This window comes from Ictalurus punctatus, chromosome 18 (assembly GCF_001660625.3).
Source record: "Ictalurus punctatus breed USDA103 chromosome 18, Coco_2.0, whole genome shotgun sequence".
NCBI classification, from domain to species: domain Eukaryota; kingdom Metazoa; phylum Chordata; class Actinopteri; order Siluriformes; family Ictaluridae; genus Ictalurus; species Ictalurus punctatus.
This window is the reverse complement of record NC_030433.2, coordinates 7,404,325-7,420,096: the sequence shown is the minus strand read 5'-3', so window position 1 is coordinate 7,420,096 and position 15,772 is coordinate 7,404,325. Positions and strand designations below refer to the sequence as shown.

At 39.7% G+C, this 15,772-nt stretch overlaps 2 protein-coding genes across 8 annotated transcripts in view; both read left to right on the top strand.

Moving 5' to 3' along the window:
- Positions 1-261: 261 nt before the first annotated feature.
- Positions 262-11,042, top strand: klhl8 (kelch-like family member 8). 7 transcript variants are annotated; one of them, XM_047161900.2, is made up of 12 exons: positions 262-331; positions 1,264-1,323; positions 1,709-1,880; positions 2,847-3,095; positions 3,646-4,194; positions 5,241-5,427; positions 5,529-5,672; positions 6,585-6,696; positions 6,817-6,985; positions 7,073-7,232; positions 7,883-8,084; positions 9,141-11,042. In XM_047161900.2, the coding sequence occupies exons 4-12, from the start codon at positions 2,901-2,903 to the stop codon at positions 9,262-9,264; spliced, it is 1,842 nt and encodes a 613-aa protein (XP_047017856.1). In that variant the 5' UTR covers positions 262-331; positions 1,264-1,323; positions 1,709-1,880; positions 2,847-2,900; the 3' UTR covers positions 9,265-11,042. The 7 variants fall into 7 exon arrangements, with proteins under 7 accessions (XP_047017856.1, XP_017347784.1, XP_017347788.1 ...); XM_017492295.3 differs by having other exon boundaries at positions 1,676-1,880; XM_047161902.2 differs by lacking the exon at positions 262-331 and adding an exon at positions 353-584.
- A 2,711-nt stretch (positions 11,043-13,753) lies between these two features.
- LOC108279015 (macrophage mannose receptor 1) overlaps positions 13,754-15,772 on the top strand; it is a 35,993-nt gene continuing 33,974 nt past the window's right edge. Inside the window, exon 1 of the mRNA XM_017492891.3 lies at positions 13,754-14,038. Coding sequence (XP_017348380.1) covers positions 13,996-14,038 — 43 coding nt within the window. The 5' untranslated portion in view covers positions 13,754-13,995. The remainder of the gene's footprint in view (positions 14,039-15,772) is intronic.

The following is a 15,772-nucleotide window of genomic DNA, read 5'->3' as shown; positions in this document are numbered from 1 at the left end:
CGTAAAATGAATGAATCAAATAGAAATGAATCGATCAGAATCGAGAATTTAACAGCACCATGGCATGAAGCTAATTTTAATCCATTTTTGTGCGTTCTTGAATATCGCTATTTTATTTATTTTGTTTGTTTGTTTGTTTTTAAACATTATTGTAAACATAAAACGGGATTAAATGATTCACGTCTTCGTATTTATCGTGAAACCAAAGCGCTTCCGTTGCTTTTTGGTGCTTGAACTCCATTTCCCAGAGGTCTTTGCGGACCAGTTTCTGACAACAAAACCGCCTGGTCGTCAAATCCGAGTGCTCAGACTGTGTTTGACCCGGGATAAGGTAAAACAGGGTATTATACAGTCTGCATCTACATAACTACTGTTACGTAATTAATATTAATATGATAATAATCGCCGTGTTGTTATAAATGTTTCCGTTTCCGGTGGGGTTTTTTTTTTTTTGAGGACGAACGCTTTAATGTCTCGTGCACAGTGAGAGTGCAGCGTTGGAACGTTAGTGAGCACGAACGCAAATGCTAATGCTAATGCTAAGTGGATAAACTAAAGACGAAATGTTTTGACATGTTTAAAAGGTCGCGAGTTTGTTTTTAAAGGATTTATTTATTTATTATTACGAAATTAGCATTTTTCGGAATGCATAAATTGTCAGAGCGTGTGTTTGTCAGGAGAGCCGATATACGTTATTTATTTTATACTGTGTGTTTAGCTAGTCTGTGCAATAAAATAAACACATATTTATTTACGTATTTATTCAACCTGGGTGGTAAAATGCTCATAAATTTCAATATTTAACAAATTCCGAGCTCTAAATTGATCCATAACACTGAACTAACCTAATACTTGTACTTGTGTTAACTAAAATTGTTAATTTTATTAAGATAATTTTTAAAAAATAAATTAAATACAGCTTTCTTATCATTGTTTACATTAATAACACATTTCAGGTGACACTCTTTTTGGTGATCCTTTTCCTGTTTATTCATCTATATTCATTTATTGGCGATTTCTCGATTCTGATTGGTCAGAAGGTCACGATTGATTGATTAATTCAATTATTCATTTTTGCTGATAAGTTATGGTTTCTATAGTAACGGCTAATTCAGAGGGACTTGCGATAAGCGTGTGTAATTGTTGATCTGGTTGATTAGCTTTCTGTAAGGACGAATGTGTTTGTTTTTGCGTTTATGGAAGGAGGAGTCTGAAGTGTCAGAGGTAAAGCTTTGACTTTTTTTATTCTTCCAACGTTTTCAGGCGAGAGGAGTTTACACTTTGCTTCGTGTTTCTCGGGAACATGAGGATAGCTGCTGTAACGTAAGTGAGAGCATGAACGAACTTGTTTCACATTAAATGTAGCTATAAATGGGCAAAAAGTATATCGTATTTTTAGTTCATTATAATGAAATTGCTGTAGTATAATTGGGGCAAAACACTTCTCGGCGTGCCGTTATAGGAGAATAATCAGCTTTTGGTGTGGTAAGATTGATGCCGTGTCTTCATAACGCACCGTTGTTGATTATTTTCATGTAACAGCATGACACGGGGGGCTTTATTTCCAAGTTATATGATATATAAAATGTTCTCAAAGGTGGGATATTGATGTAATCCATTGGGCTACTGATGAAGAATAAAATATACGCGAGTTACTCTGACGTGTTTATTTCAGAAAGTTGTCAGTCTGTTCTCCTGTTATCATCAGCATGATGATGATGGAAAGCGAGGGATGAGGACGAGTGCAGCGGGGAGCGAGAGAGAAAGAGAGAGCGCTCTGTGAGTGAGGCTTGGCAAGGAAAAACAAAAGGCCTTTGATGGGTCTCTCTGTGAAAATCGGCGCTGGCCCTCACACATGCCGCTGAGTGAATGTTGATGAGGTGAGTGCGATACAGAGAGTCCATTCAGACGGCCCCAGAGTTAAAGCTCCCTCGGTTCTGCGTGGGCTTCGGGAGAACTTCCCATCGCCGATGCGGCCTTGTTTTGAACTGGCGCACGACGGGAATCTCTCTCGATTTGAGACGATACGAGAGAACACAGGCTTTATTGTCGGGATTTATCTGAAATGTGCTACATAAACGCACACAAAGAGAAAAGAGCGAAGGGAGGTGGTTGCTCGGTTGGTTGAGGGATTAAAGATTTCTGAGGCATAGTTATGAAGTCTGGACCTCAGACACCAAACCAGTTGTTTGGAAGAAGAAGAACATGAGGTCAGTTTGTGCCAACTTGCTCAAGACATGAAAAACGGGTGAATATAGTCAATAACAAAAAATATATATAGATAAAAAAAAACGTATACTAGTAACAAAAAAACATAGAATAGTCTAAATACAGTGTAAATGAAATGGAGATGTAAGAGTAAATGTAAGTCTTGGTGTAAATAGTAATCTGACACTGAGCACTGAAAAGAAAGAAAATATTCTGTAAAAATGTTTACGTTTTACAGTTTTAGTTGCTATTTAAAAATTTATTTTTTTTAAATTCAGTTACTTAGAAAACCGAGACGTAACTCTTCCTGTACTTGGATTTGTTAAGTTATGTGATCTCAATTTTAAATAAAAAATAAATGTAAAAAATCGGTAAAATGGGAGCTAAAAGTGGAACAAGCTAATCTTTAAGACTTTGCGAGGCAGGGTTTAGGCGAGCGAAACAATAACACATTTCTCTGAAAAGTCGCAGATGTCCAAGATGGCCGCCTCAGCATGGCAAAGTTGTGTTCATGTGCCACGGGATGCTACCGGGGCACCATTACTTTTGCAGCCGGCGAGCAGGTCCTCATGTGATCCTGTTGCGTCCTCCTGCACGATTTGCATGTTACCTCAGACTTTCCCTCTGTTGCTCTGCAGGTGTGCGAGTGTGGATGAGAGAGTGTGTGTGTTTGTGTGTGTGTGTGAGAGACCATGGCACCGGGCGACACGGCGGCTTTGAATGTAAAGCAGCACAAGCTCAGGACGAAGTGCGCGTCGCGGTCGCCCGAGGCAGAGTGCGCGGCTGACGGCTCGTTCATTTTCGAGGCTCACGAAGCCTGGAAGGACTTTCACAACTCGCTGCGACAATTCTACGAGAACGGAGAACTCTGTGATGTCACGCTGAAGGTACCAGCTTCATCGCACCACTCCGTCGCTGATTTATATATTTTTCTGTAACGACATACCACCGAGTGGTTTATTCTGTGCACGCACAAAACTAAAGAAGCAAACCTATCAACCTTTCCGTAAAGTTGTGTGTGAATGTTTGACTCGGTAAGCGTGTTCCCGACACAGCTCATTTGCATATAGGGACGCCCACAAAACTCCATTTAAGGTCATGTGCGCTGAGGGCTGTGAGCACAAAATGGAGGAACGGGGTAAAGGCAGAAAAGCAGAAGAGGAAGATATTTTGACTCGCTTCTGTACCATTGAAAATATTTATTAATATTAATTATGGCTAAATGATAATAAGTGATTGCTGAATCGTCTCGTCGTCCGTTTCTACGCCGCCGTTTAATTTGCCGAGTCATAATTGAACGATTTGTTTTATTTTTCTCATACAAACAGTTTACGAATCCAATCGTATCCAGCTCGATTAAACGAGGTCCAGACAGTGTTGTTAGAATCTAACGTTATTCATAGCTTCACATTTTCTGCTTCATCTCCATCTCTGAAGGTGGGCACCAAGCTGATCCCGTGCCACAAGCTGGTGCTGGCCTGCGTGGTGCCGTACTTCCGGGCCATGTTCCTCTCGGACATGGCTGAGGCCAAGCAGGAGCTGATCGAGATCCGAGACTTTGACGGTGACGCCATCCAGGACCTGGTGCGCTTCGCCTACTCGTCACGCCTAACTCTGACAGTGGAGAACGTCCAGCCGCTGCTCTACGCCGCTTGCATCCTGCAGGTGGAGCTGGTTGCTCGGGCCTGCTGCGAATACATGAAGGCCCATTTCCACCCGTCCAACTGCCTCGCCGTACGCACCTTCGCCGAGAGCCACCACCGCGTGGACCTGATGGACATGGCCGACCGCTACGCCTGCGAGCACTTCGGCCAAGTGCTGGAGAGTGACGACTTCACGCGTGTCTCACCGCAGCACCTCAAGACACTGCTCAGCTCCAGCGACCTCAACATTCACTCCGAGACGCAGGTGTACGAAGCCGCCGTCAAGTGGCTCAAAGCCAATCCTCAGCACCATGAGCTCTGGCTCCATCAGATCATGTCTCGGGTACGATATTTACTAATATATCCAGGGTTGAGTAAAAAAAAAAAATTTAAACAATTTTTTTTTTTTTTTTTTAAATAAAAGGTTACTGTGTCTATAGCAACAGCTCATTAACAGGGACTTGTACTGTGAACGTGTCCCGTAAACAGGTTAAAAAAGTTTTCTGATAGGCGATGTTTAGCATATTTAACAGTTATGGAAGGAGTCTCCAGTGTCAGCGCTTCGTAACTGTCGGACAAGGATAGAGAGGGAGACAGAGAGTGAGAGGTTGACAGACAGATAAAGCAAGACACAGGGACAGAGAAAGCAAGACAGGAAGAGAGGGAAATAGAGTGAGACATGTTGAGAGATAGACAGGGAGAGAGAGGGAGACAGGGACAGACAGAGATAAGAAGACAGTGAAAGACACAGACACATGGCTCTCCATGAGAGACAAGGAGACAGAGAGAGACCGACAGGGAGACAGAGGGAGACACGTGGCTGTCCATGGGCAACCGAGACAGACAGACAGACAGACAGGAAGACACAGCGAGAGAGACAGGGAGACACGTGGCTCTCGATGTTAGACAAGGAGACGGAGAGAGGCAGACAGGAAGACAGAGAGAGACAAGAAGAGACATGTTTCTCGATGTGAGACAGACAGGAAGACAGAGAGAGACAGGGAGACACATGGCTCTCCATGAGAGACAGGTGGACAAACAGAGAGAGAGAGACAGGGAGATAATTGGAGAGACAGGGGCAAAGAGAGAGACAGGTAGACAGAAAATCTAGACCAAAAAATAGAAAGAGAGAGAGACCATTAGGTACCGAGTGTTTATAGCTGCTGTACCCTGTCGATGATTCTTTTCCTATAACCGCATGACATGGAGTGTTTTATACCTAATTAAACAAGAAAGCAACCTTCAGGTGTTGTATATCATTTCTGAAAACTGGATCCAGCCCTCACTATCGCTAATGAAAAATTGTTAAATTCTGTTTTTTATTCAACGCTGTAGAGAACGACATACGAAAGAAAAGGAAACGTGAAAGATTGTGTTCGCATATTGCAGGTGCGTCTTCCTCTGCTGCCCGTGGGCTTCCTCACAGGCACCGTGGCTAAAGAGGAGATGATAAAGGCTGACCTGAGCTGCCGGGACCTGCTGGACGAGGCCAGGAACTACCACCTGCACCTCAGCAACAAGAGCGTACCTGATTTCGAGTACTCGATCCGCACCACGCCACGCAAACACACAGCCGGTCAGAACGAGCGCACTCGTTTGGGGTCGGGGGGGATTTAGACTTCTGCACCATTCGAGCTTGCAGTCTAAGGATTCCTGTTGACCTTTGACATCACGCAGGTGTGCTGTTCTGCGTGGGGGGACGTGGTGGTTCTGGAGATCCGTTCCGCAGCATCGAGTGCTACTCAATCAGCAAGAACAGCTGGTTCTTCGGGCCTGAGATGAACAGCAGGCGCAGACACGTGGGAGTCATCTCTGTAGAAGGTGAGACGGGGAGAAAAGGGGAGAGAGAGGGGGAGGGAATAAGAGACATGGAAAAAGAGAGAGACAAGGGAACAGTCAGAGAGTGAGACGGGTAGACGCAGGGAGAAAGAATGAGACATGGAGTGAGAGACAAGGGGACAGTCAGAGAGAGAGTGAGACAGGTAGATGCAGGGAGAAAGAATGAGACGCAGAGCGAGAGACAAGGGGACAGTCAGCAAGAGAAAGAAAGACAGTGAGACAGGTAGACGTAGGGAGAGAGTGAGAGACATGGGGACAGTCAGCAAGAGAAAGAAAGACAGTGAGACAGGTAGACGTAGGGAAAAGAGTGAGAGACAAGGGGACAGTCAGAGAAAGGGAATGAGACACACATGGAGGAAGAATGAGAGACATAGGGACAGTCAGAGAGAGTGAGACAGAAAGAGAATGAGAGACAGTGAGACAGGGAAAAAGAGAGACATGAGGACAGTCAGAAAGAGAGATAGACTGAGAAACGGGAGGAAGAGAATGAGACAGAGACTCTCTTCAGAGACAAGCAAGAGACAAGGGGACAGTAAAAGAGACAGGGAGAAAGCAAACAAGACAGAGAAAAACAGTGAGACATGGAGAAAAAGAGAGAGAGACCGAGCGAGAGACAAGGGGACAGTCAGAGAGACAGAGAAAGAGGTACACAGAGAGAGGGAAGGAGAGGGAGAAGGTAATAGAGTGACAGACCAGAAGACGGAGAAAACGGGTCATGGAGGTAGACACAGAAAGAGAGACAGGGACAGAGAGAGATTGAGACAGGTACAGAGAGTGAGACATGTAGGCAGATAGAAAGAGGTAGACCGAGAAAGAGAGAGAGAGAGAGAGAGAGAGAGATGAATAATGAGTATTGAAGAACAGGAGGAAATGAAAGCTAGGATGTGTCCATAGGAAAGGTGTACGCAGTGGGCGGCCATGACGGCAGTGAGCACCTGGGAAACATGGAGATGTTCGACCCGTTCACCAACAAGTGGATGATGAAGGCCTCCATGAACACGAAAAGGTATGAGACACTGTTCAATATCTTTCTCTCTTCTCTGAGGCTTTATCTTGCATTTGGGTTGTACTAGTGTGTGTGTGTGTGTGTGTGTGTGTGTGTGTGTGTGTGTGTGTGTGTGTGTAGGAGGGGCATTGCACTGGCCACACTCGGAGGTCCGATCTACGCTATAGGAGGCCTGGACGATAACTCGTGCTTTAGCGACGTGGAGCGTTACGATATCGAGGCAGACCGCTGGAGTGCCGTCTCCCCCATGAACACCCCTAGAGGAGGAGTGGGCTCCGTCGCTTTAGGGGTGAGGAGCAAAGCATCATGGGTATCCTTTCTACAGGGATTTTAAGCCGTCCCATTTTTTATAATACGCGTTTGTCGTCGTTATCAGAGCTACGTGTACGCTGTGGGAGGGAACGACGGCGTAGCCTCGCTGTCGAGTGTCGAGCGCTTCGACCCGCACCTCAACAAATGGACAGACGTGCGAGAGATGGGGCAGAGGCGTGCGGGAAACGGAGTGAGCGAACTGAACGGGTGCCTCTACGTTGTAGGTACGGAGTGGAGAGCGAATCACCGCAAAATTAACGGTCGTGTTATGACCGCTGTATAGTATGAACCGGTTTTAAAACTGCTGACCTTTGATAAGCAAGTGACATGAGAACACACAGAGAGAGAGGAAAAAAGGAGAAAGGTGAGAAGTGCAAGTTTGTAAATAAGTGACTGATCCGTAGGATTAACACATGACTCGCTGATGTTTATAGACTTGATTTGTATGTTGAACTTTAGCTCAGATGGGTAATATAATTGATTGCTTGGACCCTGACAGAATCGTATTAGGAGACTTGATTGTGAAGAGAACTCCATTCTTCCGCTACACTGAAACTCTGAAACAGAAGTACACATACACCTCGGTACTGATATACTTTATGATACAATAATATTCTGCTTATACAGTGGTGCTTTTTAACTATGATAATGCTGGGATGTGATTTCCACCGCTGTGACAGAATTGAGCAGCTCACTTGGAGAACCCTGTTACTAATAAACTGACTGGTACGTCATACTTGGGATTTTTAAAATCAGACATGTAGTCCGTTATGTTATATGATCCGTGTGATTGGCTGGGGTGAGGATTTGGGGGCCAATTCTTTGTACAGCGCGACTGATCAACTCAGAAATCTCGTCATGTCTGTGTGTTCAGGTGGGTTTGACGATAACTCTCCGCTGAGTTCAGTGGAGCGTTTCGATCCCAGGGTGAACCACTGGGAGTACGTCGCTGAGCTCACCACGCCCAGGGGCGGAGTCGGTGTCGCTACGGTGATGGGTCGGGTCTTTGCTGTGGGGGGACACAACGGAAACATCTACCTGAACACGGTGGAGGCTTTTGAGCCGCGCACGAACAGGTGAGAAGGCTTGGGCTGCACAGAGAGTTAAAACGTTAAGGCAGCGTATACACCTTCTGCAACTGCTCTAGCCATCCATCCACCATCTGTCTTCCAGCCATCCATCCACCATCTGTCTTCCAGCCATCCATCCACCATCTGTCATCCAGCCATCCATTCCTCCACCATCCATCCACCATCTGTCATCCAGCCATCCATTCCTCCACCATCCATTCAACATCTGTCATCCAGCCATCCATTCCTCCACCATCCATTCAACATCTGTCATCCATCCATCCATTCCTCCACTATCCATTTGTCATCCATCCATCTATCTCTCCACCATCTGTCATCCATCCCTCCGTCCATCCATTCACCATCTGTCATCCAACCATCCATCCATCCAACCATCCACCCTATCTTTACACAGCCATCCTATTCGTCTAAACATTCATCTGCATCAGCCATCTGTACTCGTCACTTCATCCATCATGCATCCATCCATGCCTCTATCCATTGCTCCATTCATCCACCATCCTGTATATACAGCCATCCTGTCTGTCCAAACATTCATCTGTATCAGCCATCTGTTGTCATCCATCCATCCATCCATCCATATGCCTCCCTGTCTGTCTGCCTGCTTCTGTTTTTTTCCTGCCTGTTAATCTCACTGCCCATTTAGTCTGTCTGTTTGTCTTTCCACCTCTCTGTCAGTTTGTTTGTTTACCTGCATGTCTTTGCACCTGCTTGTCCATCTGACTTACTGTCTGTCTTCTGGTCTTCTTATTTATCTGTTTCCCTGTTTGCCTGTCTGTCTGAATCTCTACTTGCTTGTCTATCTGTATGTCTGTCTGCCTTCCTGTGTGCCTGTTGTCCTTCTGTCATCCTAGCTTCCTGTCTCTGTCGGCCTGTTTACCGGTTTCTTTGTCAGTTTACACTGCCTTTCTGTATGTGTGTCTATTGTCTACTTGTTTTTCCTGCCTGTCTTTCTGTCTACCTTCTTGTATGTCAGTCTGCCTTCCCATCTGCCTAACTACCTATGGTTTGGTGAACTATGTTTCCTGTGTGTGCGTATAGGTGGGAGTTGGTGGGCTCGGTGTCCCACTGCAGGGCCGGAGCAGGCGTGGCCGTCTGCGCCACACACATCAGTCAGATTCGAGACGTGGGTCAGGGTTCGAGCAATGTGGCGGACTGCATGTAGTGACACTGTTGGAGTATGGAGAGACAACATGGTGTACACACACACATACAGAGCACCACACATACTCCATACAAAATTCTCAACATCTATAGACATATGACACACTCCAAATACAACATAGCTCTCGTAAATACAACACACGCACACATACTACACACAGCACCACAACATTGTCTCAACACATATACACAAGCTACACAGTTAAATTACAGCACCACCATACTCCTGATCTCTTGCTGTATCTCTGTATGAAATCTTCCTCGTATCAGTTTTACCACCTCGCTATAAAGACTATGAAGCTTCAGTAATATTAAGATGTATAAAAAATATGTGCGCTACACAATCTATATTTAAGTTTTGTTTCATATAAGATTCTCAGATTTGTGATGAACTGCTATAATGACAAATGGCTGGCTTTGGTTGAAATTGAACTAACGGGCATAATCCAAATAGTAAGTTTCTCATCTTTAGTTAACCAGTGGTCATCATCTTGGAACACGCTGTTTCATCTTAACTACCTGTTAAACAAATCAATGCCAAGTAAACACAAACACGAATGAGCTAGCTAGCTGACGATGCTGACACCGGTTGGCCATCTTGCTCACGTCTCGAGAAGGACGTGCACTGGGCCGTTTTAATACACTGCTTTTGATTTTGTACAAGGAATTTCGGTCCGTATCTGTGCACTTCTAATCTTTCATAGATTAGAAACAAGGCTTGAGTATATTTTTGTCTGGAAGATGTACAGACATGAAGACATTAGTGCTTTTTCAGAATGTCCATAGTGCCGATTCTGCTTTTCGTCTGCTTTTAACTGCGTGCAAAAATATTTATTTATTTTTTAAATTTTGAAATAAAGGTTTCTCATATCTTCGTATCATAGTTTGGATGTTTTTTTTTGTTTGTTTGTTTGTTTTGTTTTGATAGTTTTTTAAATGCTCTTATCGGTAAAGTTTTAAGCCTGTGCTTTTTGGAATTAATTTATATGTATTTATATGTGTGCCAATAATAATATATCTTTCTTTTCAGTATATTATATATTGAATCATGTAGTTACATTGAACTGATCTTCTTGTGTTTGACAACTGGTGTATTTTAAAAAATTCTATAGCATATTTATCCTTTTTGTCATCAGGCATCATATCTGCAATCGAGTTTGACCTGCATATTTTATATTTATTTCATGTATTTAAAGCACAGAGAATCATATCCATGTGAGGTTGTTTACAAACTGCCATAAAGCGTGACAAGCGCTCGACTTGTGCAATTCTGGTTTTCAGTAGAAGAACGTTTTGTATCTGATTTGAAGAAAAAAAAATGACTGATACTGACTGTATAAAATGGGTCTGAACTTCCCAAACCAGTTCCTGAGGCTCCATCTGCCTTTTTCTGTCCTGTTCCAATTTGGTAAAAGCAGTAGTTTGACAAATTTTTTGCAGTTTTCATACTCAACTCAAATCTAGGATTTTATTTATTTATCGCATTTATTCACGTGGTTATAATTTCAGGAGTTAGGATAGAAAACATTGGGACTGGGATGGGAACCGTGACTCTGAATTGCTAATTGTGTGAAAGATTCTCTATCAGACATGCACCTATTTTAATATGAGAGCTACTGTAGTGAATCGTCACTTCCTGTACAGTGGTACTTCCTGTTTGCAGTAAGGTACTGTACTCGTACTGTATTTTGCTCAAATTCTTGCTCTCGTCTGTCGGTTTGTATAATTCAAATAAAGCTATAAGAAATATTATAATGAAATAAAATGCCTGTGCATCCAGTTTGTCATGTTCTGTTGAATGTATAGGTAGTAGAAATGGTGTGAAACAAAGATTTATTTTTATTATTATTTGCATGATAACCTTTAAAATATGTAGCTAAGCTATGTTCTAGCTGTGTCAGATTTCTGTAACAATAACAGACCAAAGGTACACTGTACAACAGTGTAATTAACCACGTATTCTTGCTTACATTGCTAAACCTTTAACGATGTAGTTATCCAGTAACTAAGTACAAAACAGTGCTAGCTGAGGAACGTAAATATTTCATTATACGAGAGGAAGTGCAACCTTTTTTTAAATACATGCAAATTTTAAATATATTATGATCCATAACAGGTTTATTAACAATATTTCATAAAAGGTTTATTAGCAGTCTTTCACAATAACTGTATTCTAGATTTTTATGTTACTATATTAACATTATTGCAAAATCCATAACATTTATTTGGCTAAATATGATGCAATAAATGTTATGACTGGATGTTGTGCAGTTGTGTGCTTTTCTGTAACCGAATCATTTCTCTTTGATTAGAATTTTTATGGAAAAATAACTGCATCCTTTATGTTTATTAAAAATCATTTTTCATGGTTGTTTTAAATAACCATTTCACTTTAAATTTCTATGTTCTATAACAAGCTCATTTGTACTAATTACAGTAGAGCCAGGACTCTTTTTTTTTTTTTTTTTTTTTTTTTTTTTTTTTTATGAATGTTTCATGCAGTTTACAAAACATGATTGCATGATATAATAATTTTTCGTAGGTAACTTAACTTTATTATCAACATTTTATTGGTTTTTCAGGAATTTTTCAGCATAAATTCGCAATAAAACAGTTGAAACATTGAAAGCTGAATCGGTATTATATAACGTTTATGGTCTGAGAGCATGCGGCATTATAAAGTTCATTAAATCTCCACTTTTGGACTTTGATATTTTTAACATTTTCACCATGACACATTGGATCTTTGCTGAGTCGTACAGTAGATAAAAGCGGGCTTTAATTTAGGAAACGTGAAGCAGCAGCAGAATCAGCAAAAACAAAAAAAACCCCAGCGAGTTGTTTTTTAATAGAATTTTCTTAAAGAGACACCAATAGCAAGATTCTAGACTTGTTCAGAAATAGAATAGAGTATAATAGAAAATGAGGCAGTTTACAGTTAGTAATAATAGTGATTATTTAATGAAATTTTGATTTCATCCTACATATTATTGTGCCTCACCAATAGAAGTTTCTTTCCAGTAAAAGGGGAGAAAATGAAAAATCGACTTTGTGACTGAATTTATGAAGACACTACTACTACTACTACTACTAATAACAATAATAATAGTAATAATATATTTCCTATAACTGTTGTAATTATCTTATAAATACACCTAGCTGGTCAGAAATAAAGAATTTGAAAATAAATACCTTTGACGTTATATTATTGCTCTACTTTTCCAAATATAAAACTCTACCAGACACTGCGTTTTGGATTAAACAGTCCATACAGGAGTTTTCGAGCTTTATTTGTGGAAAACTACTTGAATTGGTGACGTTACAATCGCACAAAATTGTTTTACCCGGGCTTTCACAGTGATGTTCATTGGTAAATGAGACCTTTTAGATGTACTCATGTTCGACACACATGAATCGGAGAGGGCTTTGGTTGAAGAGTGTTGTGATGATGTCACATGACCCAAATCTGTGGAAAATCCGCAGTAATTTAAAAAAAATTAAAATGAAAAATTCAAAAATTGCGAACTGCGAATACTGCAGAGTTTGCTTGATTTTGTGTTAATTTCAGCGATTGCAGAAATCCTGGAAGGACTGATTTGTCTAATGTTGTCATCTTTTTTTATATGATACACAAATATAAACATTAAATCCAACTGACTTCATGTACTTTCAATAACTAAAATTTTATTAGTAACAGGCATGTCGAATGTTTAGCGTTCAACGCATCCACATTTAACTAGCATGCAACTAGCCTACATTGTAAGTCTACATAAAAACTACTTTACATTTTTACAACTTAAAGTTGAATTGTTTTGTTTAGTTGAATTTAGTCCGATTTCTAAAATTTAGTTGCTACAATCGTGTACTTCGAAAATTATAGAGTAAATAATGTAAAGCATGTAACTGAGTGAGCTTTTATGTTAAAGTTTGAACTACTGTGTCGTTTGAAGGTAGACATAAATATGGGACTATGTTTAACACGTCTATTAACAGTATTTTACAGTAAAGTATTTCTTTATAAAAAAAAGTTAATATAAAAGCTCTTTTTAACGTTCTTCTAATTAAATCAGCACATATTTGCCATTTAATATTTAACAAAATATGATGGTAAAAATGATAGGAATTTTATTTTTATATGTTAACACATTAGTAGGTGAAAGGTTTCTTGTGCATTCCTGTGTTATAACTGAATAATTTGTAGTGGGCCTATAATATATTATAGCCTACAGTATTCACATTATATTGCTAAGTTGTGTATTTTGTATAATAATAATATAATGAAAGTATTAACTATAACTAATTATTATTGATATTAAAAAAATATATTTTAAACTGATTTCCTATATTTTCACACTCAATTGGATTAATTTCAAGAATAAATTTGACAATAAAGTTGGTCTGAGCCTCCCACAGAATCAGGCGGCCATGTTGTTTTTATAGCTTCATCTTTGGACTTTGGGATGAAACTGAAAAGAAGCCGTGAGACCTGAAGATGCTCAGAGCTGTGAAAGTGACGGATGGTGCATACACTCTGAGGGAATTTTTTTTTTTCCAGACATGAAGCAAATGATCTAATTTTGAGTGTTAAGCTCAGCTAGAATTTATTGTAACACTGGGACAGAAATACACACAAATCATAATTACAGCCTGGGATTTTTTTTTTATTATTATTATTTTTTTTTTTTAGAAAAAGTGTTAATTTACTGCCTCACTGAGTGAAAAAGAGCAAAGAATGATCTTGCTCTTCATCACGTTTTTTGGTCTCGTTCATTCTGGTAAGTATTACTTTTTATAGTTTATAGATATAAGTTAATAATAAAGAAATATTAATAAAAATAATTTCATATTATTTAGATGTTGAATGTTGAGTTTGTCTTCAGAATTAGATTATTGTGATTGAATTTAATTTTCAATTATTTCAGATGATTTTTTAAATTTGTATTTATTTATTTATTTATTTATTGGATTTGCATTCAACTAGAAGATTTCCATTATATTCATTAACAATTTTGGGGTGAATAACTGGATAAATGGATTCTACCAGCAGATTTCAATTTACATTGGCAATTCAATTTGACTTTTGAAGACTTTTGAAATATCAGCCAATTTCCATTATGTTAGTAATTTAATTAAATAAATAAATAACCTTAAATTGTAAACCTTTAAAATGTAGGCTTTTTTTTGTTGTTGTTTTTTTTTTTTTTTTTTTTTTTAAATAAATTAGAATTATTGTGAGGTACAGTCTACCAGCAAATTATCATTACATTAGCAAATTAGATGTGTTTAGGATTTCTTTTTGGGGTGGGGCAGATGGGGTGGGGTAAACAAAATTAAATGAAAAAGAAAATAGAGGGGTTATTTTTTGGAAAATATTATTTTGGAAAATATTGTTAAGGTTCTTAAAAACAAACAAAAAAGAACCGTCAGGTTTCCATTACATTAGCAATTTTTCCCTTTTTTTTTTTTTTTTTACAACCTAGTCTACATAACATTTGGAAGACAGTTTATGTATGTTGATAAACATCATTTGTATAATATATCTTTATAAAATCAGCCTACTGTTGGTATTAAGTTATTTGTTTCCAAGTAACTGTTCTGTAAAATGTTTAACTAATCTTTTGTTAAACACATCAAACAACATCCCACATAACTGTGCTAAAGTATCCACTCAATTCCCAGCCAATATTCTTTATCTTTACGTCTTAATTTGCGATCCATGTGATTATTATTCTTTTTACAAGTCTCTGCAACGTGACGAAGCAAATCCAGTCAAACATTAGCAGTGTTGTATTATTACTGCTGTCATTTGGATGCTTATATCATATAACTTTAGCTACTGTCATGGGACTTTTATGATGGACGTGTATCCTCTTCACACGGAATGGCTTTCCAAAATGACTGTGCATCCTGAGTGTATAAAATTTAACCTAGTCACACTCATGTAGTTCAGTAGAGAATACTTTATAAAATCAGCCTCTTGGTATCAAATTTTATTTGTTACGGAGAAAAAGTTCTGTAAAATATTTCATTAATCCAGGTCTTTTTTTAAACACAGCAAACAACATCCCACATAACAGTTCTAGAGTATCAGCCTCAGTTCAGCTATCCCGTTAACACTCAACCTCACACTAGCCAACATTCAACTCTAACAGCTAACACTCAACTAACTAGCCAACATTCAACTCTAACAGCTAACACTCAACTAACTAGCCAACATTCAACTCTAACAGCTAACACTCAACTAACTAGCCAACATTCAACTCTAACAGCTAACACTCAACTAACTAGCCAACATTCAACTTGTTAACATTTAGCTAGTTCACATTTAATTCAGCTTGCAGGCTGAGTTCTGTGTTAGCCCGCAAGCTGAATTAAATGTTAACTAGCTAATACACAACTCAGCTAGTTCACTTTTAATTCTACTACCTAGTTAACATTCAACCCAGTCAGTTATGTAACTGTAGATAATAGCCAACTCAGTGAGATAACATTTAACTCAGCTGTCTAGC